The sequence below is a fragment of the Patagioenas fasciata genome, chromosome 9 (genome assembly GCF_037038585.1).
Source record: "Patagioenas fasciata isolate bPatFas1 chromosome 9, bPatFas1.hap1, whole genome shotgun sequence".
NCBI classification, from domain to species: domain Eukaryota; kingdom Metazoa; phylum Chordata; class Aves; order Columbiformes; family Columbidae; genus Patagioenas; species Patagioenas fasciata.
In genome coordinates, this window is record NC_092528.1 from 7034314 (window position 1) to 7053837 (window position 19524).

General features: G+C 44.8%; 3 protein-coding genes across 9 annotated transcripts in view; all 3 read right to left on the reverse strand.

Moving 5' to 3' along the window:
- The window catches only part of VPS8 (VPS8 subunit of CORVET complex), a 65797-nt gene extending 58525 nt beyond the window's left edge, over window positions 1-7272 (reverse strand). For both annotated transcript variants that reach the window (XM_065844757.2, XM_071812383.1), the window contains exons 1-6: window positions 7084-7272; window positions 6142-6210; window positions 5135-5265; window positions 3376-3469; window positions 2836-2868; window positions 1569-1623 (exon numbers count right to left, since the gene is read on the reverse strand). In XM_065844757.2, the coding sequence (XP_065700829.1) occupies window positions 1569-1623; window positions 2836-2868; window positions 3376-3469; window positions 5135-5265; window positions 6142-6210; window positions 7084-7194 (493 nt within the window). In that variant the 5' untranslated portion in view covers window positions 7195-7272. The remainder of the gene's footprint in view (window positions 1-1568; window positions 1624-2835; window positions 2869-3375; window positions 3470-5134; window positions 5266-6141; window positions 6211-7083) is intronic.
- An 89-nt stretch (window positions 7273-7361) lies between these two features.
- Window positions 7362-14314, reverse strand: NME9 (NME/NM23 family member 9). 2 transcript variants are annotated; one of them, XM_071812386.1, is made up of 8 exons: window positions 14237-14314; window positions 14026-14145; window positions 10802-10859; window positions 10298-10401; window positions 9480-9551; window positions 8971-9087; window positions 8178-8253; window positions 7362-7452 (listed from the first exon to the last, which is right to left on the reverse strand). In XM_071812386.1, the coding sequence occupies exons 2-7, from the start codon at window positions 14056-14058 to the stop codon at window positions 8182-8184; spliced, it is 456 nt and encodes a 151-aa protein (XP_071668487.1). In that variant the 5' UTR covers window positions 14059-14145; window positions 14237-14314; the 3' UTR covers window positions 7362-7452; window positions 8178-8181. The 2 variants fall into 2 exon arrangements, with proteins under 2 accessions (XP_071668487.1, XP_065701212.1); XM_065845140.2 differs by having other exon boundaries at window positions 14026-14314.
- Window positions 14315-15791: 1477 nt separating this feature from the next.
- ARMC8 (armadillo repeat containing 8) overlaps window positions 15792-19524 on the reverse strand; it is a 67237-nt gene continuing 63504 nt past the window's right edge. For 4 of the 5 annotated variants that reach the window (XM_065844779.2, XM_065844777.2, XM_065844778.2 and 1 more), the window contains one exon: window positions 15792-18360. In XM_065844779.2, the coding sequence (XP_065700851.1) occupies window positions 18327-18360 (34 nt within the window). In that variant the 3' untranslated portion in view covers window positions 15792-18326. The remainder of the gene's footprint in view (window positions 18361-19524) is intronic. The other variant, XR_011740452.1, reaches the window with a different exon arrangement.

Consider the following 19524-nt stretch of genomic DNA (forward strand, 5'->3'; position numbering starts at 1 on the left):
CTGCTGCTCCAAGAAAAGTCAATGAGATCGGTTTCCTCAGAATCATTTCAGCTGGAAGAGACCCTCAGAATCATCGAGTCCAACCATAACCCAACTCTAGCACTAACCCATGTCCCTAAGAACCTTGTCTAAATGCCTTTTAAACCCCTCCAGGGATGGTGACTCAACCTTGCTGTATTTTGAATACCCCCAAGGAAGGAGATGCCAGAGCCTCTCTCAGCTCTTCTCTAACACTTCAGTGTCCTCATGGTGAAAAATTTCATCAGAGCTTCCTATGTTGCACCTTGGGCCCACTGCCTCTTACCTAACACCATGGACCTTTGAGAAGGGTCTAAGTCTCCTTTACACCCTTCCCTGAGGTAGAAGAAAGCAACACGATGTCTCCTTAGCCACAAAAACTACAGACTGCACAGGCTTGCAAAGACCATGGCCAAATAACAGTAAATGTGCTGGTTCAAACCAAAGAAAACTTTGCTTAAACGTGCCTGCTTTGAGCAAAACAAACCAACCTTATGAAATAAGTCAACTAAAATAGCACAGCGTACCGAGCATCTCAGACATTCGGTGGTCCAGCCTCTTAAGCGCGACTTGATGCAGAAATAATCACAAAGGTAAGAACGACCCTTCCCCTTTGCACACTGACAGAGTCGTAGAGCCCCTTCTGCAGCGTGAAATGCTGAAAATAATAGCTCATGACACCTGTAGAGAACAGCTTCTTGTTTAACAGCTTACTGACCTCAGAGTGTCTGCAGACAGAGAGAGGAACAGGGTAAAAATGTGTTCCACTGGAGCTACTGGACATGTCCACACACCAGGCAAATTTCAAAAAACCCGCAAATATCGACTACTAAAAAGTCAATTTGATCATGGGTTAACTATAGCAGATATGAAGTCATTTACATTTAGATCAAGCACATCCTGTAATTATTTCAATACTGAATTAAGCAAATGTCAAATAGTTTAACATCTAAATACCCAGGAAGGTGAATTCTTACACTGTCAGTGCTTCCCATCCTTCTGTCGTACCCTGACCCCAGTAACTTTTAGTCTCTTGGATAATTTCAGCCAACTTTGAAAGAAAAGCAAAGAAGATAAGGAAATTTCTAAAACCGTTAAGCCTTTGGTGCTGCATAGGCAAAAGGTGCAAAAACTCAGTGAGTACAGGATCGATTCAAGGGCTGTTCTCACCCAGTCGGTTAAGCTGGATAAACAGAGGCACCAGCTCAGAAACTTGAGGAAAGTTTGATGATAAAAGGAAGAAAAGAATGATGGAATGAAGGGACACAGAGGTGACTGGTGACAGGTCAGGGAAGGGCAAACCTACGATGCAAACCTGTCATGGGGCAGAAGTTCCACTTCCCAAAGAACACATTTTAATTTCCCTAATGGTGACAGCTAATTTTGTCATGGGGGAGAAGCCTATTACTGTAGGAGATGATGGTTGTATACTGGTTCTGGTTTCTTCGACATGAAAACAGATTAATTCATATTTAAACACAGAAAAGGTTCTTCAGACAGTTGCCACAGAGCTAAATTTCTCAATATTGATTGCTTTATTTTCAACTTACCAAATATCAGTGCTAAGCCATGGGAAGTCCCCACTGCTATCAGATTTGATGCTGCCTGAAAGTCACGCAGAAAGATCGAAAGCAGAAGACATGTCAGTCACAAATCCACCGCTTGAACTCTCACTGCACTCATGCAACATTTGCCAGAAAGCCAAGATTTAGAAGATTATAGATAACCCCACTTTCTAAGTGAAAGCTAAGTAAGTATTACATTTGAATGACTATTACAGAGACTTTTTTCAGATTCAGATGGTTGAAATTTCTGCTCTGTAAAGTCAGCCTCATTTGTTTGGCATGGTCGCTCCAAGGTTTTATAGCACTTGAAAACCTGCACCCCATTAAATAAAACTTAATAGAAATCACATAGTGCTGTAGATATACTAATGTTCTTCTGCTTTTAATTTCTTAGCAAATTTATTCCTAGTAATACTTCAGGTTAAAAAAAAATAGGTGCTTTAATGTCTGGAGAATATAAGTGCAGGTTTTTGTCCTACGTGCACATCAGTCACAGCGTGTTTCCAGTTTTGCTGCACAACCTCTTGCCTTAGATACGACAATAGTTTTTTTTCCTGTTTCTTTTTAAACAAAAAGTATAATTTCTAATGGCAAGTTTCTACTCGAGTCAAAGCAACCAAGCTCATCTTTAGCTTTTTTGTAAAACATTCAAACTCCTTTCAGGAAGCAGAACAAATACTTGCTCTGTTTCACCTCCTTAAAATGTTTCTCTTCTCCTTTAGCTATAGGCAGCTTCACTTCTGACATATTTTAATTAACATGCTTAATTTCAAGAAGTTTAGTGCAAATTGGTAAGTAGGAGTATCTTTCAAAGAGACTTTTAGTGAGCTTTCATATTTTAAGGTGACATCTTAGTTTCAATAGAGCCATAGACATTTTGAACTCCTCACTTTATGAGCACTTCAGTTTGTTTCTTTATAAAAATGTTAGGAGTCAAAGCGACAACTGCCAGAGAAGAAACAGGGAAACTCAGTGTGTCCAACAGACGAACACTGACTTGATGGGGTTAGGTGCTCAACTAACAATTCCTGGTGATGACATAAAAAACTGGAGAACGTGGCGCTTGATCAGAAAGGTTGAACCCCACCCCAGGAATCTGGTTCTTTTAGGCTGCTTCTCCCACCCCTCATATTTGAAAATTCTTAGTGAGGGTAAGAAGGAAAATGCATTTATCAGCTCTTTTAAATTGCTGCTTTAACAAACTTGCATGAAAACTGACCATACAGCATTTCAGAATAGTTGGAGTACTCACGATGGCAGTGGGCAAGCCAGCATCCACTTTGTCCTAGAAAAACGGGACAAGTCGTGAGAAACACAGAACTCCCAGCTCCATGTGTGTCTCTCATAATTAGAACTACAACACGCAGAAAAGTCAGTACAAGTTGCATTTTAATAGTCCCACCAGAGCAGACTCTGCTGAGGGAACTAGAAATACCCAGAAGGGCTGAGGAAGTGCCCAGAAATGGAGAGGAAGCAGAATAGCCTGTAATTCCATATAAAAGTCACTAAATTCTTCTCAAAACCATCTAATCTTAATAACAACATTCTGTGTACACAGCACAAACACCTAATGCAAAGCTACATCCCTCTCAAGCACATCTTATCAGTTTCCCATCCAGGCAGCTCGCACAGACTGCTGCCAAGGGGTTACTAGTTAGTAGTTTATGTACCAAACACATCAGTATTATCCAGAATTAACAGCAGGGGGAAGGAGGATACCTGACACACACCCCTAACCAGAACAGGTTCAAATTTTCCTTAATGGACGCAATTAGGAGAAAAAGACACTTACTGCTGCAGAGACAATTTGGGCAGAAATTCCCTTCAGGAGCGAGAGCCGTATAACTGAGCCATGGAGTGACAGAGAATCTGGGAGTCTTTTCTTCCTAAGGAAATAAGAAATAAACCAGATGCATTAGAACAGAATAAAAGGCTTGGACTTTGCCAAAACACCAGGTAAATTCTGCATGCGCTCATAAATCATGCAGTTTCCATTCTTGGGGCCTACATGCACAGAATGAAACAGATATGAGATTATCAGCAAAGTGTGCTGCACACCACTGTGCCTGCATAAAGTTTGGTTTTAACTCACCTCCCAGGGAAAAAATAATTCTTCAAACGAACTGTCTGTTTCAAGACCTGTCTGCCAACCTTAGAATTTATTAATAAGCCCTCAAAGCAACACTTCTGCTCTTTACCTCATCTTCCAGCAAGACAGGAAGTTTCAGCCTTTAAAGGTAAATGTCTTAGTCAAATACACAACTGGAAAAGGCTTATTAGCAGAATACAGACCCCTAGGAAAACTGCATGCATGTTTAAAGAATAACATTCAATTAAAACACAGCTGATCTGATATGAAAGGTTCAGTGCCCCTGTTTACAGAGAAAATGTCTTTAAAAAGTAATTAGTGTATGGGGGACAGTTATTTCTAAAGAGCATTAGTGTAGCGTAGCACACAGAGCAGAGGGAAAATCCCCAGGAAAGTTCCAATGTTGTTGCCAGCACGCACCACCAGAAAGCCAAATTTCCAACACTAACAGGGAAACATTCGGCTCTTCTCTCTTCAGAGTCACAGAATTAAGTAACTCACATGTAGGTTGAAGAAAGTTGTTATTAACAGCTTATATTATGTCTAAGGACCCATCAACATGGCAACTTCACCCAAAGATGACAATAACACTTGAAGGTTTTTCCACCCACTCTGTACCGGAAAAGCCACTCCAGGTAGCAGTTCCCTCCATACAAACCATCTTACTTGAAAAAAGAAGGGATAACGAGTCAGTTCGCTACCATGTGCCACTACAAACCATCACACTTGGAGTATTTCTGTCCTATGGAATCACTCATGCAACAACCACAACTTCTTATGGCAGGCAAAAAGGCCATAGGAGTGACTCAGGATGCAGGATCAGGTCATCATTTGAGTAATTAACGAGACAAGTCAGCAGTATTATAGCTAATTAGCACATTCCAGGTTGTTTTTAAATGTCCAGATTAGCATTCCATTCACAGGAGTGACAGCAGTTCACTTGCCTTTTAAAAACAACCACCGGCTGCTTGCGGACTCTGGAAGTCACCAGACACACCCTTGAAAGATTTTCTTTAAAGTCATCATGGTTCAGCATCTTCAAAATCCCATTAAAATTCACAGAAATTTAAATACTCCATCTCCCATAAAATGCATTTATTGCTCAAACAGCTTAGCCCTCAGTCCAAAAACAAATCCCATTTTTGCCTGCTTGATCCTGCGGGAACAACACTGTTCTGTCAAAAGCGGCTTCACCGGAGTCCCTGCAGCACCCCCTGGGACTTCAGCACTAGGATGTAACAGCAGGGGACAAGAATCCACGCGTGGAATGAAAGAATTCCTACCCAAGTAACAGACAACCTGTGTGCTCACAGCAAAGCTCAGGGAGGAGGCACCTGAAGAAGTTTGACTGTTTTTAGCCTTGGATCGCCTTTCTTACTACTCCAAAAAGATAATTTGTTTTTAATGGATATAAACTACTTTTAAAATCACTGAACCGCCCAGGCTATCAGCCCTGCAGTACCTCTTCAGGTGCGTCCGGTCTCCGCTGTCAGAGCTTGCTACGGAAGATGTGTCGTAGGAGTGTGCATCCGTGTTATCAACGTTCAAGAGAAAGGGATCCTCCAAAACAAAAGACTCTTCTTCATCGTCAGTCTGAAGGAAGAGAATCACGACAGCTTACTAAACATTCAAAACACACAACACCCTAACTGAAACATCAGGAAAGAGCAGGGATTAAGCAGAAAAATCAAGAAGGGAGGAACAAGATAGTCCCAGGTGTAAAAAGCAGAAGTAGGTATTATATATTTTATATAGTATTTTTTTCTTAAACAGACATTCTCCTTGATGTCTTCTAATTCAGTACACTTCACGTTGTTCTCAAAGCACGGAGACAGAGGGAGCAAACACAATATCCCACCCAACGTCAAACATGCTGAGAACAGAGCAGGTGCTTCTGCTTTGGCTTTCAGCTGGCAGTGCTGTGCCCATTAATTGTTGGGGGTTTTTGGTTTTCCAAAGTCAGTTTTCCCCTGCAAGGTACTACAGAAAACATCAGATGCTGACACAGTTCATTACTCCTGCCAGATGGTCAGCTATATTAAATGTACAATATAAATGGAGTTGGGAAAAATGGAGTTCTCATGTCCTTCCACAATTTAAGAACTACGCAGAATTCTCTGCATTTATTTCTAGTTCAAAAAAAGTTGTTTGCTGACCCCAACCTTTAATGGACTGTATAGTGTTCAAGTGACCAAATCCACAAGTGAACTTGCTTAAATTTGATGGAAAACCTTTATGTTTGAGTTGCAAATATTTTGATCGAACAAGCAAAATTCCACATTCCACACTGTACAGCAATTCCTCAACTGAGCTTGTGCTTTGTCAGCTATCAGTGCCAGGAAATGATGGAGTTATACAATCGTATTTCCCAAGAAAAACACAATATGAGAATAGCCAAAGAAGCACGTGTCGCCTCATCTGAGGTCCTCCGTGTATTGGAGTTGGTTGCACACCCGATGGGCCACTCACCTCATTTAAGATGCTCTCCAGTGTTGGAGGGGTATCAACTTGAGGAATGTCAAATTCTTTGTCATCAATCTGTACATCAGAAAGAACAGACTGAGTTTAGGTTGCCTGCTCCACCTCCCAAACTTTTCTCTAACTAAAGAGAAAATAAAAAGCAGCTATGCGTGCACTCCTTCCAACACCCATATATACTACAATTTCTCCTATTCACAATGCATTCACTGAAATTTAGCACTGCAAGTCAGAACAAGAAGTATTTAGTAACAAAAATAAGACAGTTCTCTGACCTTTGCCCAAATCAGAAATTTCAAATGATATTTTTTTTAGAAACTGTTTCTAAAGATTACTACCAATGTGATACTGCCTTTCTAATACACACGGGCATCAACACACAAGATTATTTTTCTGTTTACCGATGGGAAAACCCCCCAATTTTCTTAAAAATACAGACACTTTTATCTGAGACTTGCGCTACCGAACACACAGCTCTGCTCTAGCGGGAAGGCTGCCCCAGCACCTGTGCCTGCTCCGTCCCTTCCCACGGACTTAAACCCGGCTGACTACAGGACCTACCAAGGCCTGACACGGCGCCTTCCAGGGCGCAGGATTATTTTAAACTCTTGACTACCTGCTCCTCTAGCAATTCCACAGGCCGAGCCCGGCCGTGACCTGCGTTTTGCCCACCAGCAAGAACTGACACGGGTGGGTTTTTAGGGAAAGGTTAAACACTGTGAGAGTCACCCGTGGGAGCCGCTTGCGGGGCACTGGCTGGACAAAAGCCACTGAACGGGCACCGGCTGGTCCAGGGCTGCCCCACCGATCCCCCCCGAGGTGTCTCGGCCGGCACAGACCCCGCAGGGCTCCCCGGCCCGGCCCCGTCCCTCCCCGCCGCCCTGGGCCGCTCCCCCGGCGGGCAGGGAGCCGCGCCCGGCGCTGGCCACGCACCAGCTCGCTGCGGGAGTCCAGCTCGCGGTCGAGCTCCGCCACGCTCAGCCGGTGCGCGGGGGGCTCAGGGCACGGCTCGGGCTCCGCTCCCGGCTCCGGCGCCGCCTCCATCGCCGCGCTGCAGGCCGGCAGCCGCAACAGGCCGGCACAGCCGGGACTCGAACCCGCGGCCTCCGACGCCACCGGCCCTGCGCAGGCGCAGCCCGGCCAACCCCGCCCCGCGCCGGCCTTAAAGGGGCCGCGGCGCCCGGCGTCGACGGGAGGCACGGACAGTGCAGTGCTGCTCTACGAAATCGTTTTATTTACTGGAGAATCATGCGTCTGCTCCACAAGGACGGCTGGGAAAGCGGGCCCGACAGTTGCTTTAGCCTCCGAGGGAAGGAAAAGATAACACAAAATCAGTAATAGGTAAAGAAATGAGAAATCAACATGCATCCAGCCCTTCCAGCCCCTCTGTGCCTTAGCTAATGCCGAGTGAGTTCTGCTACACTTGCCAGCATTTTGAGGCCCAGGGTTTGGCGTGCACAGCACCAGTCTGCAGCTGCACCCCAACAAAGCCGAAAGTGTCAGTGTAGCTTAGAAACTGGGTAAGACACAAAAGCCTTTGAGAACAATGTGGCTAATTTTAGACAAGGCAAGAGCTGCCGTAACAAGATTTGGTGCCTGAGTGTTTGTGCTTTCTTTTAAAAACCACCTGGAAAAGCTGAGCAGCATTTGCAGCTAGTTCAGTATTTCAGTTATTCAAGACAGAAGAAAGTAATGTGGGATTTCCAAGAGCCCTCACCCATCTAGGAGGCAAGGGGAGAGATCAGTACTGACCACTGCAAAATAGAACGTGTTGGAAGGAAACAAATACTTAGGGCTTAATGGGATCAGACACCCAAGCTCCCCTGGTCTCTCATTTGTGCCTACATACATCATGGTGACACTATCCTGTGTACTGAATGTCAATGGGGGCTCTGCCCATTTGGAGGAATGACCCCTCTGGTGCCCATGTAGCAACAGCAGCAGCTGAATCGTCATGTCGGGTTCCAGCTGTATTAAAGTCACATAGGAAGGGTACAGAGAGCATCCCACAGCTGTGCCTGCCTTACCTGCTCAGCCTTCCCCTTGTTCTGCCTGAAGAGCAGCCCTGTGTCCCTCCTCTCTGGAGAAAGCTCCGTCTTGTACCTGCAAGAGCACATGGATGAGCAGGGAACACCCTCTGTTTCACCTTACCCTTCTCTGGTGCAACCTGAGGACATTTTTTTCTTTTAAGTTTTTTGTTAGTGATAGGACAAGAGGAAAAGGCCTCACCAGACTGCACAATCACCAAAAGGCAGATTGACTGATGACACAGTGACATGCAGAGTACAGGCAGCAGGTGCCTGGAGCTGCAAATTATTAAGGAAGATGAGCAGAGCTCCAGGATGGACTCCAGCTACTGAATCAGCCACACCAACACATGAAAATCACTAAGATTGCACCACAGCCTGAGAAATGCCATCACAGAGACCTGCTAGAGATCTTGGAATCAAAAGGTGACCAGGAAGGTATATTGAAGGAATAAAATAAACGCTTGTGGTGGGTGACCAGGTCAAGAAAAAACACATTAGAGCTTCTCATTCATCCTGCAGAGCTGGATGATATGTACTACTTTTCCCCTTATCAACAGGACAGAGGTTTTGAAAAGCACAACCACACTTTCCAGCTTCCCCCATCTAGGGAGGCTCCACAGGCTTGTGGACACCCAAGTGGCACATTAACCACATTTCAGAGTCAGTCCAGACAAAAGGACAGGATTTTTGCAAGGAAGTAACTGCTTCAGGGCTATGCTGGCACTAGGGAGCTGGACCTTTTTTCTGACATTCACATCTGCAAGTGTTTAAGGATTTAGTGGCTGATTACCACCATGCACTCTCCTCCATGCTCTAAAACCTTCCTTTCCACCGCCAGCTGTTCCAGGATGGTCTTCTGCAGCAACTGTGCATTCACTCCTCGTACAACAGCCACTAATTCTCCTCCCTGAAAGGTGTGAAAAGCAAATCGGTCAGTAAGTGCTTAAGTGGTGCCCTCTGGGCTCTGGAAATCACCACATCACACATGATATTGTGTACCAGGCCCTACTTCATTCATACTTCAATCTCTCGGGTTTTTTGTTTGTTGGTTTTGTTCTTTAATAAAACAAAATTGCTTTATTCTGTTTCTTGGTGGTAGGGCAGAAGGTATTTAAATGTAAACTCTGGCTGTATATTCTTGTCTATGCAGCACTTGATCACCAATAGATACCAGACACAGAGCAAATAAACTTGTGCTGTCCCACATGAAAGAGTAAGTATCCCTCAAAAAGGACAGTTGTTCCCACCAGCAAGTCATGTTTATTGCTATGCAACTACTATAAAAATAGTTCCACTCACTGCAAAAAACAGAAAGACAGGCTCACATGTTCCTCTGTATTTTTCCAGAGCATCGATGGAATCAACTTCAGCCTAAAAGGAATGTAAAAAAAAATCGGGTGTTTCTAGAAAAGCATTTCTATGTTGGAGGAACACACATGCAACTGAAATCAGGAGGCTACAAGGAGGGCCGAGCAGGGGCGTCCACCAGCAACCTCACTGCCCATGGCTCCCAGAGCTGCCCTTAGCCAGGAAGGGCATTTAACCACAGGATCACAGCATGCCTGAGGTAGGGAGCGGCTCCACTCCAAGATCCTGCCCAAAGCAGGGCTAGTCCCAGTGTTACAGGAGGCTGTGTTCGTTTTGAGCATCTCCAGTGCCCCACAGCCTCCCTGGGAACTTGTCCCAGTGTCCAGTCACTATGCTGAATGCTTTTCCCTTCTGTCTACTTGGATTTTTTCCTGCTGCAATTGGATCCTGTTATCTGTTGTTCTTTTGCTGTGTAGCACTGGGAAATGTCTCTGTTAATCCCGTACTGGAGACCTGTCCCTTCGTCCTCTCCAGGGTGAACACAAACCCAGCTCCTTCAGACTCTGTATGTCAGGACTCGTATGTCAATGATTCTGTCTAGTGCTACTTGCTTAAGCAGAAATCTGAAAAGTATGGAACAGTTGAAGCCTGAAAATTCTTAACGATATGGGTTCTTAGTGATGTAACCAAGTGTCTGTATTTGGCAGACTGGAACTCCTGGGCTGTTATTTTGGCTGAATATTGGAAAGATCAACGACTTCAGCCTTTAGTTACCTGCTAATGCTAAGCAGTGCCAAATCAGATCTTACCACAGCAAAATGCAGGAGATCACTGCCAACTTCGTTCCTTAATTTTCGGAAAAGATCCACTACTGTTTTGCATGGACCACACCAGGCTTGAAACACATCAACAACTGCAAGCAGGAAAATGAGTAAGAATTAGGTCAAAATGGTCCAGTTTAGACATAGACCAACAGGTTGGTTTCTGCACTTTTCCCTGCTTTGCAGCGTCATCATTTGGAAGGGGACTGCAAAAGGGTGGTACGGCGATAAGAAGAGTCTTGAGAACCTCTGAGGACTGAGGTCTCCTCCTCAGTGACCTCTGTAGCACCACCCGGGGGAAAGAGATTTGCCGCATGTCCAACCAGAACATCGTGAGCTGCAGCTTGTGGCTGTTGCTCCCATAGGTCTGTCTGGAGCGTGGAAGGACTCCTGGTGAGCACCAGAAGGGCTCTGGGTTCAGTAGTAATTGATTCCTGACAGCACTGGTGCCCTTTAAACACAACAAAAGCCATTTATTATGTTGACCCTTACCAATGAGTCCTTTGAGACACAGCATTTCTTCCCACAGTTCCTGGCTATTGATGTTAATCTGCGTGAAAATGTAAAAACACAGTAAAAGCAACATTAAGATACCACTTGGTTGACTTATTGGATTAGAGACCTAAATTGTCTCACAGGAACCAAGGAAAAGCAGATGGAAGGCGTAGGAGCATCCAGACAAGAGCCTTGTAGTTGCTCCCTCTTTTTGTGGCAACTATTTGAGCAGTCTGGCTGCCTGGGGACCCCAGTTTGCAGCAAGACTCAAAGTTGTCCTGGAGGGTGGCTGGGAAGATGCTCCCCTGCATCATCTAGGGGATCAGCATCATGGCTGTCTGACCAGAGCCCTGGCTGAGCCTGTCAGGCTGTGCTGTGTATGGCACAAGAGGGAAGGTCTATGAAATAACCACACAACCTCAGGTTTTCCCTGGCAAGACAAGCCCTTGTGCAGCCATGCAGCCAGATCTGTGGGCAGGGAAGGGCTCCAGATGCTCCTCCTGTGCCTTGGTTTACCACGTAGCACTGCAGGTGTGTGCACCAGGAGAAGCAGCAGGGATGAGGGACCACGAGCTCCTCACCTCAGCGCCGCTGTGGCAGCAGAAACACAAAGAGCTACTTTGCTTTCACTTAAATGGAAGTCTGCCACATTTTAACACAGGCTAGCAACCAAAACAGTGAAGAGCCGCCGGTGATCACTGGCTGGCTCTCTGCAGGCTGCCAGGATCGCAGCATGGACACGCAGGAGAGTCACACAGCCAGGGGCACCCACCAGGTCCCTGCTCCGAGCACCAAAAGCAGCAGCAAGGCGGCATCTGGGCTGACCCGCAGCACTGGGTGCTGCTCCAACATGCAGCTCAAGCACACATCCTCCTTTCCTCACACCTATTTCACATCCAGGCCTCGTCACATTGATAAACCAGATCACGCACCACCAGCAGTTTCTCACCATGCCTGCACATGGGCTATATTTTGTTAGGATCATAAAATCATAGAATCATTAAAGTTGGAAAAGACCTCAAAGATCATCTAGTCCAACTGTTAACACTGCCAAGTCCACCGTTAAATCACATCCCTAAGCACCTCATCTACACATCTTTCAAATGCCTCCAGGGATGGTGACTCCAGCACTGCCCTGGGCAGCCTGTTCCAATGCCCCACAGCCCTTTGGGGAAGAAATTGTTCCCAGATCCAACCTCAACCTCCCCTGGCGCAACTTGAGGCTGTTTCCTCTGCTCCTGGCGCTTGTTCCTGGGGAGCAGAGCCCGACCCCCCTGGCTCCAAGCTCCTTTCAGGCAGTTCAGAGATCAGAAGGTCTCCCCTCAGCTCCTGTTCTCCAGCTGAACCCCCCAGGTCCCTCAGCCGCTCCCATCACACTTGTGCTCCAAGATGTTTCAGTCTTGATAAATCAAGCAGTAAATACACAGCTTTCCTGATGCCAGCGCACTAGCAGCTGGTCTGAGCCCAGCACCTGAATCACCAGCTGCTACATAAAGGCTCCCAAAACATAGTGAACAGCAGAGAGCATAGAAGGATCTGGATTGGAACGAACCTGCAGACTCCTTAATCTAATCCCCTGCTCAAAGCTCAGTGTTTACTCAGGTTGCTCAGGGATTTACCCAGTTGAGGATGCTCTAGACAATTCCATACATTGTGCCACGTACTATATTACCCCACACTTCCAATACTGTTATTGAAAACAAAAAAAATATCTTTAGAATCTTCCCCATCTTACAGGAATTGGCACCTAGTATGTACTTCAAAAAACCACAACATATTTTTCTAAAAGAGAAGCTTCTTAAGAAAGGTTAAGATCTGGTTTTGTTCATCCTGAACAATGAGGATTCCTAATAACTTTCTCAGTTGGCATCATTAATCTTAACATTTAGTCTACACTGGAAGACAGTAAGTTACAATAAGGCCAACTATTTTACAATGATTAATGCCAACATGCATTAAAGGACCCTTAAAACTGCAAAGTCAAGGTTTTCAAGGGTGGAAATTCCAGTGCAAATTGATGGCCTATTACAGATTTCCAGAGCTGTCACTGCAGGTCACCCAGTACGGTTTCTGCAGGACCCCACCTCGCTCAGAGGAGTTGCTCAAACACCTCTGCCCCTTCTCCTCTTCAGCACATGACCCCAATCCTTATTTTTTCAGAGAACACCTGCAGAATTCAGACATTTAATTATTCCAGGTATCAGTAGTGCTAGGACCATCCTCAGAGTGTCTCACAGAACGTTGATGAGTTCAAATCATTTATGATAATAACTTGTGGTGAGTTCAGCCATGATGCTAGCACCCTTCAAAGTGCTTTGCTAATTTGGAAGCCCTGAGGCTGCCAGGACTTTGCTTTTCTCTAATATAAGCAGAACTCTTCCAGGATATCACACTATGTCCTACATGAAGTTCAGCTTTTACCCACAGATGTGAACAACCACATTTTTGCAGATTTAGACCCAGCTTTTCCTTAGTTGCCAAAGATGCCAAGTCTGGTTGATGTGATTTTCCCCATCACACAGGAACACAGTGGGAGAAGCAGCAGTAGAAACCATTTTTACCTTAATGTCAGTTACCCTCTTTCTCATATACAAATGTTCACCTTTTCAGTCTGTGCTTTCCAATTTTAGCAGTGAAAAAAGAAGGTTAAAGAGCCCATAAGCTCCTTCTGTATTTCACTCTTGTGAAGACTGAATGTGTTTCAAAATTTGAAGGAGACTTTCATAACCTACTTCGGGTTTCTCAATGTTTTTCCATGCTAAACTGCTCTCAGAAACCCTCTCTCTCCTATGCAGGTAGTTATAAAGCATTATTAGGTTACTTACACAGTGTAAATAGGGAAAAATTCCTCTACAAATAATTGTTAAATAGGTTTTTCAGCCTTTGAATTTTTCTTGTTGCTGCAAACTTCTCCACCTTTACAGTAATCTTCCTAAATATGTGAACAGGTCAGAAACATTCAGTGACGCTTGCCATCCAGGAGAATCCCCCCCTTTCTCAGTTCCCTACTTCTAAACATCCCATAAAACACAGATGTATTTTGATCTATGAAAGCAGCCAAACCCACGCCATCTTGTAACAGCTTTGAAATGCAACCTGTGGCCCCACAGCACCTGTCTCTGGGAACGCTTTTCCACCACAAGGACCTCCCCAGGACCGAACTTCATCCTTCGCATTTGCTACCATTTCAAAAGATACGTTAGACTTCTGGCCCCTACTACCTGCAGCACAACCTCCTTTTTCTTTGCAGCCATTCTTCTGCAGGAACAAGGGTCCTTTGAGCAGCGGTCCCAAGCGCACAGCACCGCGGACGTCCTCTAGTTATGTGAATCCAACCTGCACTGCAAAGAAAGCTTTTTTACCCATCCTTGCTCGTCTGCCCAGGCCGCACTGCCTGCAGCAGCGCCAAAGCCTGGACACAGCTCTGCTTACGCGCTTTTCAGAGACGAGGTGCTGCTCTCACTGCACAGACACAGCAGCTGTGAGGGTGGCAGAGGTGACGCCAACGCTGCCATGGCAGCACCCAACGCTGCCATGGACATGGCAAGGCGCAGGGACAGCCCCGCCCGCCCACTCCCCTCCCAGCGTCCGCTGCAGCCGGCACCTTCCGCTCAGCTCCTTCTCCCCATCGTTCCCAGCTGCGGTTGGGGCCCCTGTGCCTGTCGAACCCGCCCGGCTCCCCCCAGCCCACTGCACACCCGCCCCGTACTCCAGTTTTCCTCTGTCCCACCTTAACTAGGGCTCCAAACAAGGCACGGGATCCAGACACAACCTCCCCAGCACTGAGCAGAGGGTGTAAGTTGCTGGCTCCGCTCCAAACGCAGCTCAGTTTTTGAAGGTTGGTAGGGATTTCTTTTCTTATTTGCAGCGAGATCACAGCACCTGTGCCCAGCACCCCTGCAGGGTGATGTGATGCCCATTTGGGCAGGGCTGCTGCTCACCCCATCCTTTCCCAGGCCTGGGGTGACCGGGGTTCCAGGTGCAGATATTGGATGGCACACGATGTCTGGTGGGCTGGTCCCCCAGCTGGTTGAGGGGTCAGTTTTTGGGATGTCAACCCCCCTAACACCACAGGCAAGGGGAGGGGACCCTCCGGTACCTCCAGGGGACATAGTGGGGCTGAGCTTCAGCCAGGGCTCCTCCAGCTCCACAAACTGCACCCACAGATGCCCCCAGCAACTCTCTCTTTTCACAGAAAAGAGACTCCAGTGAAGTCTGATGATTTTAAGCACCACTGAAATGTTGCGTGTTTACACCTACCATGCACTTATACTTCAAGATTACCAAAGACAGTCCTATTAAATCCATTTTCTAGTCTTCAAGAATCTAATCTCATGCACCTCAGTTATTCTTCGTGCAGCATCTACTGCAATGGCTGACATCTGTAAAAACACATTTTAAAGAATATGAACTGTTTGCCTTAAGAATATACTGGCAAAAGATGCTTTTGAGCAGGTCACTTAGCTTCTTCCACTATTACAACACAAATTGGTGATTGGAAAAACAGCAAAATAAGTCTCCTTTGACTTTGTGTGGGAGAGACTACTCCAATTGTGGACTGGAGGTGGCGGAGAGCAATGAAGTGTCCCATTTGTCTGGCAACCAGCACGCCAAACTTGTGGCACAACTATTCACTTATTGACACGTGTGACCTCCGAGGGGAGGACCACCACCGCTGCGCGAAGATACAAAGAGTGGACATACCTAGCAAAACTCATTAGGACTGGTTTTCAGAAGAGAAACGGCACAAGAACAGCAGAAATCCTGGGGATTTGTATTGCGTCCAGACAAACTCTGTCCTTGCCTTGTTTTGCAAGCAACCCTGCAGTTCACAAGATGTTTCTACCTAAATAAAGCTGGTGAGGATCTGGCCGACCAGCAAACAAGTCTGTTCCCCCTGCCAATCTCAGGCTGGCGACTGTCAGTCTGTAGAGACGCTGGCACAGGAAACTGAGATGTCTCCATGAAGCTGAGAAAAATCTAGATGTTCTGGTAAAAGTTCTTTTTATTTACAATATTCTTCTTTTTGTACATACCTATAGCAACATCAAAAGTTATTCACAAAGCTTAACTGAATGTAAAAATGTTCTCATCCAACAGTTTATCCTATCAATATCTGTGGAAAACGCCAACCGTTCTCATGCAGCAATAAGATTGTCTGAGCATTGTTTTTTAGTTTTCTCTGGTAGAATTTTAGGAAACCACCTCAAAACATGTACAAATACTTACTCACCTTTTTTCTGAACACCTTTAGGCACCAAAGTTTTATAGAATCAAACTCAGATTTGCTTTTAGAAAAGTGAATTGGGGGAAGACAAGAAGAGATATGTAAGAACTGGAGCTCCTAAAGGTACAGAGCAGGAGTGCAAATATAGAAGCACACTCTAGTTTTGCATTTGTGATTCCTGCCTCGGAACCTTCTTCTCAGTTCAAGCAAAAATACATTTGATTGAATTTTATCTATAAGACTTCATTTCTGAGATATTGATATTTATCAGGGTCTCACACATTTTTACTTTCCCTTTTGTTCAGCCCCCAAAGTCCACCATGAAAAATTTGCAGAAGGACATTAAAAAACTGCCAGTCACTTACTGCAATGCCTGGGGAAAAAGTGTCAGGTGCTCACTTTTATTTGTCTTTCAAGAGTGGAAGAAGTTACATGAAATGTATATATTCTCCTTTGCAACCAAGTGATAACAGTTATCTGATACACAGCACATTCAAATTCCAGGCCAAACTGTGGTCACATTTTCTGACACAAGTAGTTACCTTGGAAAAAAGTAAGGCTATCGCAATTTGACCTTCTGATTAGAAACAGAAGATTAAGATACTTATCAAAATTGGTTAGCAAAGTTACAGACCTCTCTTGTTGCTGCAGCCTTCCTCAAGTTCCACGTAACAAAAGAGAGATTTGGTTTAAGACATCGGCTGCAATCTTCAGTGTGCCTGTTAGTGCTATGGAAATAGAGTGTTTGGAGATTCTGACTATTAAAACTATGGTCTAAACTGACATCAGAAAGTAGATACAGGAAGAAAGCGAGAACCCTGAACTGCACAAAGGAGAGCTCCTTGCTGCCCTCATTTCTTTCTGTGAGTATTTGACTGTGAAGCCATTGGGGCCTCACATTCCAGCCTAACCTTACACAGTCGTCTTCATTTGTACTTGTATTTTCTCCTCCACACTTACAGGCACAATTTCAGGAACTTATGGACAATCCAGGCTTCTGAACATAGTAAAATCCCATCGCTTCTTATCCAGGTATCCAAATCCATGCAAGTGTGTATATCTGCATATATACACAAAATCTGTAGCAACATTACTGAGCTAAAAACCAAAAAAATCCCAGAAAACAAACCAACAAACCCAAAACCCAATTCTTCCCCAGCTTAATGCACCTAGTTGATCTTTCATGGACATAATTTGGAAGTCTCTTAACTATATCTGGAGGTAAAGGATGCAAGACAAAAGCAATCCCTTAATCACTGCTTGCCAGCTCCTTCTGGTCTCTTGAAGCACAACTTCTGCAACATACTGTTCGCTCTCATGATATTAGTGATCAGCAAATCCTTATCACCGGTGAAATAAGCTAATCCTTCCGCAGTTATCTGAGCAAGTCCTTGGCTCCTAACGCCATAGCTTATGCCTGCTGATGTTGCAGCCACCTGTTCCTTTCCAGAAAGGCCAACAGTCAAAAACTCTGCAGTATGAGCTCTTCTTCTAAAAACGTGAAGAAACCCAAACCAATCCAGGTGACCCATTCCACGGATCTGAGCACGTCATCAGTACCAGGTGACCTTGTGTGGTGGTAAAGAATCCTTGGACCTTGTCAGTACAGAATGTGCTGCTTATAATGTGGGGTCTACCGTCTCCCTCTATTTTTCTCTTTAAAAAGGAAGTATAATGTAAGTTAAGCTCAAGTTCAGAAATGCATATATTTTACTTAAAAACATTCATCTGTTCAAAATTCAAAATAAACTTTATGGGATACAACAGTTTGGTTGTTGTTTGGTTTTTTTTAAATAACATTTCATTCAAACTGTATATAATTCATTGAAGTATTCGTACAGCAAACAATGGTTAACCCTTGAAAACCTGTAGAAAAAGATTTTCACACACACACCAAAAAAAAAGAAAACCAAAATTGAGGTATCACACCCACCCACATTCACCCAAGCACACGCACTCGAGCGCACCCACCCACACACGCAGGCTGCAGCAAGAGCAGAAAATTGTAGGCCCAAAAGGAAAATGACGACTGATTGTTCTATCCGAAAGTCCAGGTAGCTCAGGAAAAACAAAACCCAAAAAACCGAAACAACCCCCCAAGAGTCCTCTGAGTAAAGAAACTACCTCAAGAAAATTCTCAAGTGCACTGGAGACCTGATCATTTCAACTGTTTCTGCAAAGCAGCTCCCTGCACCTGAGAAAAATGCAGCCCAAGGTGACTTGTGCAAATACAAGGAGTCAGGAATATCTCCTGCTGTTCCTTAAGGGGTGTCCATAGATTCAATTAGTCTTTGATCATGCAAGATACTGCTGGAGTGCTGTCTTCGCCCTGCAACAAAGGAACAAGCTGTTAATTGTTGGGGTTTCGCTTTATCATCAACGGCTTTATGTAGAATAATACATATAGTGCCATCAAGAGAGGGATGGTGAATGAGTGGGGTCAAAGAAGTCGAGTAGGTGGCTCCTTCAGCCTGGAAGGATCCAACCCCTGGTGCAGAAGTTGCTCTGCAATGCTGTAACTATTTCAGAATCCACCTTGCATCTAAGAAATAGAACTGACAATCTAACTATCTATATTACATGTTCAGCATAAACTGCAACTTTCAAGTGTGGTGGGGCTTGAGATGTATATTGAACCTCATTATCAACACACCTTACAAAAAAAAAATCCCTTGAGAGCAAGAATAGTGAACAGAGATTACTGTTCTGTAACACAGATGTAGCATGAAAAGCAGGTCTTGGAGCTGAGAAACGGAAGAGGTGTTGTAACTCAGAACATGCCAAAAGCATGTTAGTCCTGGCAGGAACACCGCTCCTACCAAAACCACACCATGAGGCGGGAGGGAGAAAAGAAGCAACAGCCAGCGCAATACTAGAATTTACGTAACCTAACGTTGTGTAACTTTTTGGTTAAGAAAAGAACACCTCCCCAGAGCCCAGCGCTACAGTGTCACCACCACTTCAGCTAATTCAGTGTCTCCTACCACCTGAAGCAAGCAGCTCTGCTCCTTTGTCCCCCATACGCCAAGGCTTAAGCTTTTTAAGATTGGGTTGACAAGAAATGCTCATTTACCAGAAAGTATTTTTACTGGTCTCAGTTTTATTCCTATTTCTCACTGTTTGAAAACCCTGTTCAGCTTTTCCATAATTTTCTGTGAGCCTGTTTATTGATATGTATATGTTCCTGATCATCACCTTCAATATTGATACTTTGGCATAGATTTTTTAATAGAGAAGTCCTAACCTCACTACAAACATGACTAAGAAGACTGGAATATCTTTCATAAAAACAAGAAATCCTAATTTCATGCATTTTAAAGCACTGCACGGTTCTGAGTTGTGTTGTCTGTGTATGACGTCTTCCAAAGATCAGATCATCTCCTTTAGTTCATCAAAGAAATATGGGTTGTTAGTAACTGTATGTGGGATAATTGAAAAAAAATAACATTAAAAACCAGAACCTGTCATCAGCTATTTTGGTTATATGTGTTTG